This window comes from Staurois parvus, unplaced genomic scaffold, assembly GCF_062004578.1.
Source record: "Staurois parvus isolate SC_StPar_1 unplaced genomic scaffold, SC_StPar_1.0 ptg001462l, whole genome shotgun sequence".
Taxonomy (NCBI): domain Eukaryota; kingdom Metazoa; phylum Chordata; class Amphibia; order Anura; family Ranidae; genus Staurois; species Staurois parvus.
Window position 1 is genome coordinate 94,917 of NW_028319258.1, and position 13,883 is coordinate 108,799.

Below are 13,883 nucleotides of genomic sequence, written 5' to 3' on the forward strand. Positions count from 1 at the left end.
GCTCTATTTGTGTTAAAAAAGGACATAAATTTCATTTATGTACCGTATTGCATGACTGCGCAATTGTCCGTTAAACTAGCGCAGCGCTGTATAGGAAAAAAATGGCGTAAATTGCAGTATCTATACCATAGTTTGTAGACGCTATAACGTTCACACAAAGCAATCAATATACACTTATTGGGATTTTTTTTACCAAAAACATGGAGCAGAATACATTTTGGCCTAAATTTATAACTAACTTTGAGTTTACTATATATTTTTTATAGCTGAAAGTAAAAAATATCGTTTTTCTACAACATTTTTGGTGTTTTCTTGTTTATAGCGTGAAAAATAAAAAGCGCACAGGTGATCAAATACCGCTGAAAGAAAGCTCTATTTGTGTGAAAAAAAAGGACGTAAATTTTGTTTGGGTGCAGCATTGCATGACCGTGCAATTATCAGTTGAATTAGTGCAGCGCTGAGTAGCAAAAAGAGGCGTGGTCATTAAGGGGGGTAAATCCTCAGGAGGGCAAGTGGTTAATGGTGTAGGTCAGGGGTGTCCAAACTACGGCCCTCCAGGTGTTGAGGAACTACAAGTCCCATAAGGCCTTGCAAGACTCTGACATCCACAGGCAAGACTCCCAGAGGCAGAGGCATGATGGGACTTGTAGTTCCTCAACACCTGGAGGGCCGTAGTTTGGACACCCCTGGTGTAGGTGGTGTTGTTACTTGTTTGTATAACCAAAATAAAACTTATTTGGCCTGGGTGTGTTAAATGAGGGAGCAAGGGTTGTAGTCTATTGGCTAATATTTTGGAGTAAAGGATAATATCCACAATAAAGAAGTATAAGGAGAGATGGCTACTGCAGTTTGCTAAAAAAAAATTTCCCTGCTTGGATAAAATGGTGATATATGCTTTCAGTGCTTGGTTTGGGGATTGGCAGGAATCAAAAACAGACTACTAGTAAGAGTGAAAAAGGGAGCTAAGGAGTCTTTGAATGTTTTGTGGAGCCTGACAGTAAAACCATTCCAATCTGGGTTCTTGCTAGCACTAAAAGAGGATTGGGCACTCAAAAATTCCTGTTTAGAGAAATGGGTGTTTAGTTTGTTCATTCTGTGTTGAGTAGTGGTTTTTTTTAAGGTAGGTGGAGATCTTTGTGTCCAGGTAATGGGGTGTTAAGTCAGCATACTTACCCTTTATGTCATATAGCGATAAAAAAAGGTGTCTAGGATCTCTGATGGGGAGTGTGTTAGGGTACCCCTATTTATTTTAATATACGTGGATGTCTTTCAGGGTGAATAGTGTGTACCAGTAAATGTCCACATTTGTTGCTGAACTCAGAATGGTATTTCCGAGTGCAATCTCTAGCTCAGAGTTTCTTGATCTATGAGGTCACTCCGTTGTTGTCTGATGTCAACTCTTCTAGAAGTCCTTCTGAGTGGAGAAATGTATGCGCTGTCTCAAGGTCCTGCAATCCCTGGAATACCTGAAGTAGTTAATTGGACTGTTCTTTCTTTCTTTCTTTAAGCAAGATCTATGTCAGATGGCAGTACCTCTGAGGACACACTGACGAGCTTCCCACTTCACAGGGAGATGTGTAGGGTCTCTTTTGTTTTTTTGTGATCTTCCAGAAACTGATGGAAAGTGAGAATGAGTTTTTTCTGAAACTCCAGATTCTTTAACAAAAATCATTCTTCACCAGGTAGATCTTGAGGTTTCACAAAGTGGGATGGAAAGGGTGACTGGAGCATGGTCTGACCAAAGGATGTGGCCTATCTGTATGTCAGGTGAAAGTTTGAGAACAGAACAATGGACCCAGGCATTGTACATCTAACTATATGCATTGAGTAGAAGCAATAATCCCTGGTTGTGGGATGTAAGATCCTCCAGCAGTCTATTAACCACTTGACCGCCAGACTATTTACCCCCCCCCCCCCCCCTTCATGACCAGGGCATTTTTTGCTATGCAACACTGCATTACTTTAACTGACAATTGTGTGGTTATGCAGCACTGTACCCAAATGAAATTTATATTTTTTTTTTCACATACATAGAGCTTTCTTTTAGTGGTATTTGATCACTGCTGGGTTTTTAATTTTTTGCGCTATAAACTAAAAAAGACTGGAAATTTTGAAAAGAAAAAACCCAAAGCAATATTTGTTACTTTCTCTTATAAACCATATCCAATAAAAATTTACAAAATCAAATCTTCATAAATTTAGGCCAGTGTATATTCAGCAACATATTTTTTAAAAACAAAAATCCCAATAAGCGTACATTGATCGGTTTGCTTGAAAGTTTTAGGGTCTGCAAACTATGGGATATATATTGGATTTTTTTTTACTAATACGAGTAATGGCGGCGATCAGTCACTAATAGGGGTACTGCGATAACTAACTGTCACATACTAATCTGACACTTTTGAAATTTTGTGGGAACCAGTGACACTAATACAGTGATCATTGCTAAAAATATACACTGTCACTTTACTAATGACACTGGCTAGGAAGGGGTTAAACATCTAGGGCGATCAAAGGGATAAATGTGTGCCTAATCAGTGTTTATGTGTATACTGTGAGGTGCTATCAGCAAGGGATGTGCCTGTTTTTATTCCCTGCTTTGCATACAGAGCTCTGTATTGTTTACATGAAAGAGCTGTGTCTTGTCTTCCTCACCAATCAGTGGGTGCTGGTGATCAATCATTGGTTGGCACTCGCTGATCAGCTTGTGCTGTGACTAATCACAGCACAGCCGACGTGCCCCCTACCTGGAAGTGCCAGATCACATGCTAGATACATGATCCGGAACAGGAGAGCTGTTCTACTGTATTCCTATGTGGGGCAGTCATCAAGCAGTTGATCTTTGTTTGTGCATGTAGGATCAAAGTTTACCTAAAGATGCTTTTGACAGAGATGATCTATGTCAAGAGGTCGGTTGAGATCATCAGCCTCTGTTGTAGTCCTTTCTGCATATTCTTCAAATTTCTTCAGCGTACATACACAGTACTGGGGTTGATACTGATTGGGAGAGTAAATGTTAGCCAAGGAAAACTATTTTTAATAGTGTTAAACTTAATGAAAACATAGCTGCCCATGTCATCTGTTAGACAGTCTATGGTGACAATGGGAGTAGTTTTGTGTATAGTTACTGTCATGCCTTTTGATTTAGAGATTGGGTTGGACTATGAATCCAAGTGATCTAGAACTTTCTCCTAATATTTGGAAATGTGTCTCTAGGAGTAGGAGGATGTCTACTTTGTGTTTATGGAAGTTATATAGTATTTGAGACCTTTTCTCTGGCAGATTTAGACCTTTTGCAATGAAAGTGGACATGTTAAGACTTAACATCATGGTGTAGGGGTAGGAAATGGGGAGATATAAAAAGCAATCTCTGCCAAAGAGGGGAAAGAGGTGTCGGGAACATATAAAATAGAGGTGTAACACAATAACAGTGTTCAAATTACTTATCAAAATGTGCACCTGTAGTAGAATAGACATTAAAGGAAACTGAAAGAGCAAAGATGGCTTTAAAGACAAGTTAAAGGGTGTTAAGGAAGTAGAGGCCCACGCAGCAGGTTGACTCCAGTCTCCACCTGAATTGTGAGAAATTCTGTGCAATACGAATTAGGCTGATTCACTAACAAGATGAGGCAGTCTCTGTTCAGATGCTGGTGAAGGGGCAAAATATGCTGTACAGCGAAAGTGTTATTAAAGCCCCTGTAGAAATATTTGAGTCTACCATCATACCTGGAGATAGTTTTGTGAATTGTGGTAGACCAGCAAGTGGCTGTATAGCCTTACTTATATTGTCTCTCTTAAGAACAGCCATAAATCAAATATAGGGAAAACAATTCCCCACACATGACACCATCTTTGTTTTTTACTGTTGCTTTTTTATCGCTTCTTATGTGAGTACATACGTTATAAATAAATAATTTGAGCTTTATGTTTTTTTATATTTTTTTTTCTTCCTGACATACCATAACATTTGATTGGAGTTAGTGGAAATGGAATGTTGAAGATTAGGACTGGAATTGGCTATTAGATCGTATAGTTAAGAGGTCTTAGGATATAGTAAGAGCCATTCTGTTTGTGATGGTGGAGATACACAGGAATAATTTAGTCATCATGGGATTGTGGGCTGCATTCTTTGGAAGATGCGTTTTACATTATTTTTTTGTATTTAATATAATTATTTTGCACTTAACACAATTTTATTGTATGTTATAGAATTTTTTACATGTATATGCTATGATGGGCATATTGGTAAAAATTATATTTTTACTTGATGAATTGATTTTATACATGCTCATATGATTTAGTGAGATTTTAAAGAGACAGCACATCACAATTCTGGTTTTAAATCGCTACGAATAACAGATGAAGTAACAAAAACACGAACCTGAAGGTCAGCTTTCTGAATGCCACTGGGTAGTTCTTCCACCAGAGCTTTGAGTGCTTTCAGCAATATGAGTATGTGCCTTGACAAATCTGGTAGAAAAGTGATGGTTGTCTCCTCATTGGTGATTGTAGGAAGGTATCTGCTAGCCATAATTATTGACTCTTTCTCCATATAGTAGTATAGATGGCATATGATGTTGAGTGGTCTCTAAAGATCCCAGTTTTTGGGTCCTAAACTCAATGAACTCTATTAAAAGTAACCTCCGAGTCCAAGGGTTTCCCCAGCACTGAATTAGAAATGGAATTAAATGCTAGGATAAATTGTAGGGTTTCTACTGACTCTGGAACTTCTCTTATGCAGATATTGTCTATGTCACCTACAGTACATGGTAGAGGAGATCTTGCAATTGAGTGATGTGTTTTTTAGAGAGAGTTGCTGTGTGTCTAGTCATTTGTTTATATGGTCTATGGCACTTTCTATTTCTCCTACCCATGTACCCATCTGATGTATCTTTGATTTCATATTGTTCATTTTTTTAAGTCTTCTGGCCTAGTCATGTATCATTTCATGTCTTGTCCACCCATAATGTAGGAGAGTGGGAATGCTGTGTTCTGAAAAAAGAATCCAATTCTGCTTGTTCTGGTCCATAATATAGGTGGCTGGCTGCTACTTTTTTTGCCCATGAGAGAGGGCCTTCATCTCTTCCTGATGTTGATGGATTAGCTATATGGGGTCCAGACCTCAGTAAGGAAGTTTTTCATGGTGAAATTAGCAAGTCATGTCTCCAAACCTCCTTCTTGAACTGAAAAAAGTAGTCTCTGAGGACCTTGAGTTTTCTAGAACCCTAGGGTTCCAGCAGAGGTTGTTAGGAGTTCCTCCAGTTGTGGTGTCTTCTTAGTTCCAGGGCCAATGCCACTTGACAGAGCCAGCAGCATGACACCAAATATACTTTTTTAGCTGTTTTTAAGGCTGGTATGCTGAGCACCACAGCAAAGTGGGCATTCTTCCCATTCACCACCAATGTAAGGGGCATTTTTCCACGAACCCTCATTGGTTAAACCAGGGGTTCCTCAAGACATGAAAATTATTTTCGGGGTTCATCTGGGGGAAAAAGGTTAAGAAAAGCTGGGATAGAGTATGGAATAATATTTAGCTTTTTCTTTCTTGTCTTGGTAAGGAACCATCACCAAAATTGCATTTGAAGTGTCTCCTTGTGTGGTTGTTTCTCTCTTCGCTGGAGTATATGATCTCTGAAGTGTGGCTGTGTCTTGTGCCCTGTGTCTTTTTTTAGAATGTCCTCACCTTGCAGTGCTTTTGATATTTTCTTTTGCTTGCTGCTTTTCCTTTAGGTTATCTTCCCGTTTTCTCCTCTTTTTTCTCTTTTATTTTTTGCATTAGTCAGGCAGTCCTAACATTTTTGCAGATGTTCTAAACCTTCCTTATTCTGTTACAAAATATGTTTTTATTGCTACCTGGAATTTGAGAGCTCACAATTTTTTGCCTAACCCTGAGATATAAAAGAGCACTATATGTAGGAAAACACCCATGCATATAGTGAAAACCTAAACTTTTCCCCAATTCATGTTGCATTTGCTAACCAGAATATATTAAAAAAAACCTGCCAGCTCTGAAGACATAGTCACACATTTTTTGAATAAACTATCAGTTTTTGGGTGAAAAACAATGGTAATCACTCTTTATTGTTGATAACATTGAGACAATAGGAAGATATACGTAAGGTTATAAAGCATTGGCTCTTAAGATGACTGGCTGGTGCTCCTTTTATCTATTTTCCTTTGATTTTTCAGTGGAGACCACCACCTATTTTTTTTGGGTGGGGGCACTTTATGGTAGAACTGCTGAGGTTCAGTCATAAAGTTCAACCAGTGCTCTGTTACTGGCAGATACAAAAAGGGCCTCACATTCACACTTTCTTGGAATATTGATCTTTGAATAGCTGGCACTTTTATTACACTAAGTTATGCAAGAACATGTCAGACAGGTGGACTAAAGCAACTAAAGCTATTAATAACAAAAGCTAAAGCAAGCTTTTGCTAGTGAAAAACTTGAGACTTTTATAAAACCAGGACCATCTGTATTTCAAGCATTCCTAAGGGCTATAAATAGGAGTCATCTCAGATTGTCAGTCACATGATCTTGACTACATCAGAGAGCCAGGGCACAGCTACGTCTTCCACCTTGGGATCTGCTGCCATGTGTTTCCAGGAACTTTTTTTAATGTCCAGCTCCTCATGTAATCAACAATAACAGTTCTCTTCTGACAAACTCTGACCCCACTTTCTAGTCACTGGGGAGTAAGCAGAGTTGTTTGAAGACTCAAAGATTTTTCGAAGGTGATCATGCAAGCTACTTATATGTTCCAGAGAAGGAGATAGACAATTTGAAGAATAAAATATTCTTCATAGCGATGACTGAACTGACCTGTGTTTGATTCACAGGATGATCTGTAAACCAAGGCTGAAATTCGCAAATCTCAGACAGACCCAAACCCCACTAAAGTCTGTGGGAACCAAAGTTAACTTTTCTGACATTTTCCAAGGCAATTTGCAAGCTTTTGGATAAAAATGGGCATGGGTTGCTGGATGATGCCATGGGTGACATCTACCAATGCAATAAATGTGTTAAAAATACCATTCAGTGGGGACAGTATACCAGAATTCAGGATAAGAGGGACAATTTTGAATGGGATCCAACACAAAAAAATATTATGGGGTCCCCCTCAAAATCCATAACAGACCCTTATCCTTGATTTGGGTCTGGTATAGATTTGGAAGGGGACTCCACAAAAAAACAAAACATAACAGATGTCTGTGTCTGACTGGTCAGAAAAGGAATCAGCGAGCCCCTGCATGAACCATACCAGGCCACATGGCTTGAACACTGGAAGGGTGCCTGGCAAGGGGAGCATCCTTGGCAAGGCACCTTGTCCTCATGTTGATAGGGACAAGGACCTCAATCCAACATTCCTGGCCCAGCCAGGGAATAAAAAACAAAAACAAACACACATCTTTAAAAAAATTCTTTAAACTTTTTCATATCTTGTCAATGCTGGCATTATTGACCAGATATGAAACCCTGGGATTTCCCCTGGCTTGTTAACAATGTAAAAAAAACAAGCTGGAGGGCTACAGGAAGCTCTAATTTAGAGGAGGTGGTGCAGCTGCAGCCAGAAGTTTGGGCGGGAGGGTGAACTGGATAAAACTGGCCATTTAGTTTGCCAGTTTAGGAAGCCATGAACAGCCTGAGTATGTGTCAAACTCCTGGTCCATCCAAACCTCAAGCTCATCCCTTATTCTTCATTCTCCAGGGTGCTGCATGTGTCAGGAGCAGTAGGTGGTTGTTGTGGTGTTGGTGGTAAATCTTTTTTAAAATCTTATGTTGGGTTGATCATTAGTGGGCAGACAGCACTATTACAAACAGGTTTACCTTACCAATGTGCATTGGATTTGATTATGGTGCAAAAGGCAGTCATTTCAAGGACGGTATAGGAAAGACCTGGGAAATCCTCGGCAGTGAAAAGGTTAATGGTAAATGTGTTTATGGAATAGGGGTCAGAGGAGGGCATGTTAAATTAGGAGGAAGAAAACAGGATAAGAGGCAGAATGATACAACAGAGGAGCAGGTTGAAGGGTGCATTTTCACCTTCAGTAGGATCCCTCATATTATTGTCCATGATTTTACCTTTAAAAGTCCATCATGAGCCAATGCCATCACCAGCACCCACGAACACTATGCAATCCAATTGGGAGATTTAGCAAACTAGTAAGAAAAAAGTCCAATATTTATGTGTGACAGAAACACTAAATATTAATAAATCAGATAATTTGACTTTCTTACTTTATTGATGTAGACTGGATCCTGTTCCCCCAACAAAAGGTTTCTGCTAGTATGAGGAATCTATTAGCGCTGGATCACAATATATTGCAGATGGAATAGAATATAGATTTGTACTTGTGGGAAACATCTACAGGTCTGGATAAAACTGTGACATAGTTGCAAATGACGCAAAAATATACAATACATTCCCATGGACTTGTTTTTATTTTTTTAGGGGGATTCAAAACATGACAGCAAGATCTTCACTCTAGCAATCCTTCTGAGCAGCGCCTTGGTGTATAACAGCATTGGCACCATCAACCAGGATGCCCTGGACAAATTAAAGTATCCTTTTATAACAGACCCACAAAAGTGTGCTAGTCCATTGAATGGGATAAATGCGGACAGTATCAGCAAGTGCAGAAGTGTGCATTGGTGTAGTGGAGGTGACTGAGGAAGCGTATTGCTGGAGATTGTGGAATTGCATGTCAGTGCAGTAGCAGTGAGTGAGGAAGTGTGTATCGATGCAGTGTTAGCAACTAGGCAAGTGTGCAGTGTCAGCAACAAGGAAAGTGTGCAGTGTCAGCAACTAGGCAAGTGTGCAGTGTCAGCAACTAGGCAAGTGTGCAGTGTCAGCAACAAGGAAAGTGTGCAGTGTCAGCAACAAGGAAAGTGTGCAGTGTCAGCAACAAGGAAAGTGTGCAGTGTCAGCAACTAGGCAAGTGTGCAGTGTCTGCTACTAGGCAAGTGTGCAGTGTCAGCAACTAGGCAAGTGTGCAGTGTCTGCTACTAGGCAAGTGTGCAGTGTCCGCAACTAGGAAAGTGTGCAGTGTCCGCAACTAGGAAAGTGTGCAGTGTCCGCAACTAGGCAAGTGTGCAGTGTCCGCAACTAGGCAAGTGTGCAGTGTCCGCAACTAGGCAAGTGTGCAGTGTCCGCAACTAGGCAAGTGTGCAGTGTCCGCAACTAGGCAAGTGTGCAGTGTTAGCAACAAGGAAAGTGTGTAGTGTCCGCAACAAGGAAAGTGTGCAGTGTCAGCAACAAGGAAAGTGTGCAGTGTCAGCAACAAGGAAAGTGTGCAGTGTCAGCAACAAGGAAAGTGTGCAGTGTCAGCAACTAGGCAAGTGTGCAGTGTCAGCAACAAGGAAAGTGTGCAGTGTCAGCAACAAGGAAAGTGTGCAGTGTCAGCAACAAGGAAAGTGTGCAGTGTCAGCAACAAGGAAAGTGTGCAGTGTCAGCAACTAGGCAAGTGTGCAGTGTCAGCAACAAGGAAAGTGTGCAGTGTCAGCAACTAGGCAAGTGTGCAGTGTCAGCAACAAGGAAAGTGTGCAGTGTCAGCAACTAGGCAAGTGTGCAGTGTCAGCAACAAGGAAAGTGTGCAGTGTCAGCAACTAGGCAAGTGTGCAGTGTCAGCAACAAGGAAAGTGTGCAGTGTCAGCAACAAGGAAAGTGTGCAGTGTCAGCAACTAGGCAAGTGTGCAGTGTCAGCAACAAGGAAAGTGTGCAGTGTCAGCAACTAGGCAAGTGTGCAGTGTCAGCAACAAGGAAAGTGTGCAGTGTCAGCAACTAGGCAAGTGTGCAGTGTCAGCAACAAGGAAAGTGTGCAGTGTCAGCAACTAGGCAAGTGTGCAGTGTCAGCAACTAGGCAAGTGTGCAGTGTCTGCTACTAGGCAAGTGTGCAGTGTCAGCAACTAGGCAAGTGTGCAGTGTCTGCTACTAGGCAAGTGTGCAGTGTCAGCAACAAGGAAAGTGTGCAGTGTCAGCAACAAGGAAAGTGTGCAGTGTCAGCAACAAGGAAAGTGTGCAGTGTCCGCAACTAGGCAAGTGTGCAGTGTCAGCAACTAGGCAAGTGTGCAGTGTCAGCAACTAGGCAAGTGTGCAGTGTCAGCAACAAGGAAAGTGTGCAGTGTCAGCAACAAGGAAAGTGTGCAGTGTCAGCAACTAGGCAAGTGTGCAGTGTCAGCAACAAGGAAAGTGTGCAGTGTCAGCAACTAGGCAAGTGTGCAGTGTCCGCAACTAGGCAAGTGTGCAGTGTCAGTGAAGAAAGTCGGGAGGAGGTGCGGGCTATGCTCTCTTTCTTCTCTCTGTGCACAGGAGATAACAGGATTGTGCTCAGACCAGGCTGGATGCCGCAACACCCCCAAGGACTCTTCACGGAACCCAGGTTGAAAAACATTATTCTACCCTACCAAACAGAACTGTGCTATGTGGCAGAACTGTGTATATGCTAAGACTGGATAGAAAGAAATGCAAATTCTTTGTAAAGTAAAATTGATTAATTTATGTACTTAGCTGTTTTCTTGGAGTTCAGCTTTAAAAAGAAATGAAATAAAGAGGAAAAATAATGTGACTACTCTACCTTCACAATCCATTTGGGCTGCTTGTCTTAAATTCATAAAGATTCTGAAGAGGACTTATACTGTGGGCAAGAGTTTGTTTGGACTTTTGTGGTGAAATAAAAAAGAGAAGATGGAAAGGAAGGAAATAGCCAAAAAAGGCGGGAATAAAGTTGGGGGGAAATAAAAGGAAAAAAGGACATGAGATTGACAGTAAGGAGGAAAAGGCAGATGTTGTATATCCTCTTTTTAACAAGTATAAAATGTTATTGAGTATATAACAAGCCAATCCCACAAAGCAGCATGATAACCATACAGGTAACAAAAAGGGGAGATATGAGTACAGTCCACCAATATCTAATACAGAGTCGCTGATGAAGGATCAAAATAACAAGGATAAACTACCGACTGACTTATCAAATGAATAATAATAAACAAATATTTAGAAGATTTGGTCCCAAAAAAAAAGGACTATGAAGTGACATCGGAACAATCTCACACTGTTGAGAAAAAGAATAGAAGAAAAAAAATGGAAAGGGGGAGGGGTGAGAGGGAGGGACAAAGGAGAAAATATCCTAGGTAAAAAGGAAGCACGGGGACAGAATGGGAAGAAATGCAACTGCAGAGTCATTAAGTAGTAAAGTTCTAGTTAAATGGGTTGACGAAAACCCCAGGAGTCTATCCAGGCGGACCACCACTACCATCCAAAAAGGTTTGATAGAGAAGGTAGGATCCTACAAAGAAATGGCAACATGTACAGGAGGGATCATTTGATGGGTGATTGCGGCCAGCCGTTGTGGGGTGAAATGGGCTTTATGGAGGAACTTTACCTGCAAAAACCTGTCTCTAGCAAAAATCTTATTCGTCTCAAAATGTCTGGTAGAGGTCTCCCATTCTTCCCCATCCAAGTCAGCATTCCATATTTGGTAACTACGAGTCGAGGTATTAGCGTAAGCCAGAGTGAGTCTAGAATACAAAGTCTTTGTGATGTAAGAGTGCTGAACCTTATGATGATGTGTTTTAATGCGATGGGTGATTTATGGTCCTAGAGGCTACTAGAGGAGAAAGAAAGCATTGTTATGCCAGGAGACGCCTGGACAATTAATTTAGTTAGTTTAAATGCCTTCAAATATAAAAATAATTTAACCGACTTAATAATTCTGAGTTAATTCTTAGCCAAAAAAATTTTTTTTTAAAAAACACAAATCAGATCAGTGTGAATATGGACTACAAATTATTAAATAAATTAATATTTATTTACAATAAATTGCATGCAAAAACACATAATAGCTGATTGTGATGCACATAGACACCAAGGTAATTTGCATAAATGTTACTAAATTTGTCTGTAGCAATAGATTACGTGTATATACGTGTATATATATATATATATATATATATATATATATATATATATGATAAATAAGCTTGATAATAAATTTCTCCCTGTAGACAAAATACCCAATGATAACTATCAGACAATAGTCTGTTTTACAGAATTTCAATGAATATTCCCTGCAGAAGGAATAAGCATCAAACTACGCAAAACTGTATGTCAATATCCCAAGAACAGAAAAATGATGATAATATCAACGCTAAAATTATATTATAAACATTTTGGTGGTTATGTTATTGTGAGGATAACAATTAGGTTGCTACAAGAAAAATGACAGTAAGCTGATTCATGTAGTCAGGCAGAATCACCAGAAAATAGATTACAATTATCCTCCAAGTATCAGGTAAAGATGGCTGCCGATTGATGGGTGGAATTAAACTTCCACAACATGGCATTTGACAGTTTGGAATTGTGTGTCCTGAGTGTGATCAGATATGCAGTCTCTTGGATGGTCAGATGGGTTTTGTGTGCAGTCTGCCCAGTGATCAGATGGATGGCTGCAATCGGATCCCCTCGTCTACCTGACTTTCTCTTTTATCTATTGGCACACAATACATTATAAAATTTGAATAAACTGGCCCAGAGATGGCCTAGAAGGTAGTATCTTCTTCCTATTGGTGAACTTGTCTAATAATCCAGCCATTTGTTTTTGTATTATCAACCTTTTTCCAGATAAATCCTGACTATTTTGAGTTTACTTGGAAACTGAAGTAACTAATTTGTTATAGGGAAAGATTATATTTCACTATAACAAAATGGACTTTGTGAAAACTGTATAAAGGCCTTGGACATGCCTATTATGCCTAACTTCTTGTATACCACCCGTATTTAAAATATATAACCTTAACTGTAGAGAGTTGTAGTTTACAATACAATCTTTCTGCAATAAAGATAAATTCCAACACACTAAATATTTAATGGGATTACACATTGATAACTTGTGTTTAGAAATCTTGTTTAGCAATGGGATATTGTTTCTGGATGCAATTTGTTTATGTCAAATCAACATATACATTTTGTAATATTGTGTTATGATTTAAAATCATCTACTTATAAATATGTCCATGATATTCATAATGGTTTTGTCCAGATAAAGAATTTCTACACAAGTGTTTCCCAACCTTTTTTCAGTCAAGGCACCTTTTAAAATTCAGTACAATCTCGAGGCACCCTTTAAAACTTTCCACAATCTCATGGCACCCTTTAAAACTCTCCACAATCTCATGGCACCCTTTAAAACTCTCCACAATCTCACGGCACCCTTTAAAACTCTCCACAATCTCACGGCACCCTTTAAAACTCTCCACAATCTCACGGCACCCTTTAAAACTCTTTACAATTTCAAGGCACCCTTTCAAATTCTGCACAATCTTGAGGCACCCATTACAAAATGTAAAAAATTAAATGAATAGTTTTACAGAATGCAGCAACATCTGTACATGTGGAACATCTAATGTTAGAGTTGATTTTTTCTTCTAAAATACAACTTTGCACACTGGTACCTACTAGTATTCCATTGTTTCTCTTTTCCCACAGCTTTCCTCCCTCACTCAGCTAATGTAACCCCAGTACTGATGGAGAGGAGCAGGGGAGGGGCAAATATTGATGCTGTGCAGGTGGCCAATATCCTTAGCAACTGATGACATCATTGGTCGTTATGTCACCAGCAGCTAGAAGGTCGTAATGGTGCATAATGAAAACCTATGGCTTTGTATAACTAAAAGGCTGGCTATATCCACCTACTGACTTTTATACAATTTTTGGGAAATTTTTAGGCATTTTTCCAAGGCACCCCTGAAGAACCTGAAGGCACCCTGGTTGAAGAAGACTGTTCCAACCCCTTAGTACATAAGCAAGCATCGATAGATATACAGTATATACAAACTGTCTTGAAAGTCTTGACCTTCTAACTTGCAACAGATAATCCATGGAATC

General features: G+C 39.8%; 1 protein-coding gene across 2 annotated transcripts in view; it reads left to right on the forward strand.

Moving 5' to 3' along the window:
- LOC149435830 (guanylate-binding protein 1-like) overlaps positions 1–13,883 on the forward strand; it is a 113,725-nt gene that overhangs the window by 39,802 nt on the left and 60,040 nt on the right. For both annotated transcript variants that reach the window (XM_089662379.1, XM_089662378.1), the window contains exon 4: positions 8,454–8,563. In XM_089662379.1, coding sequence (XP_089518505.1) covers positions 8,454–8,563 — 110 coding nt within the window. The remainder of the gene's footprint in view (positions 1–8,453; positions 8,564–13,883) is intronic.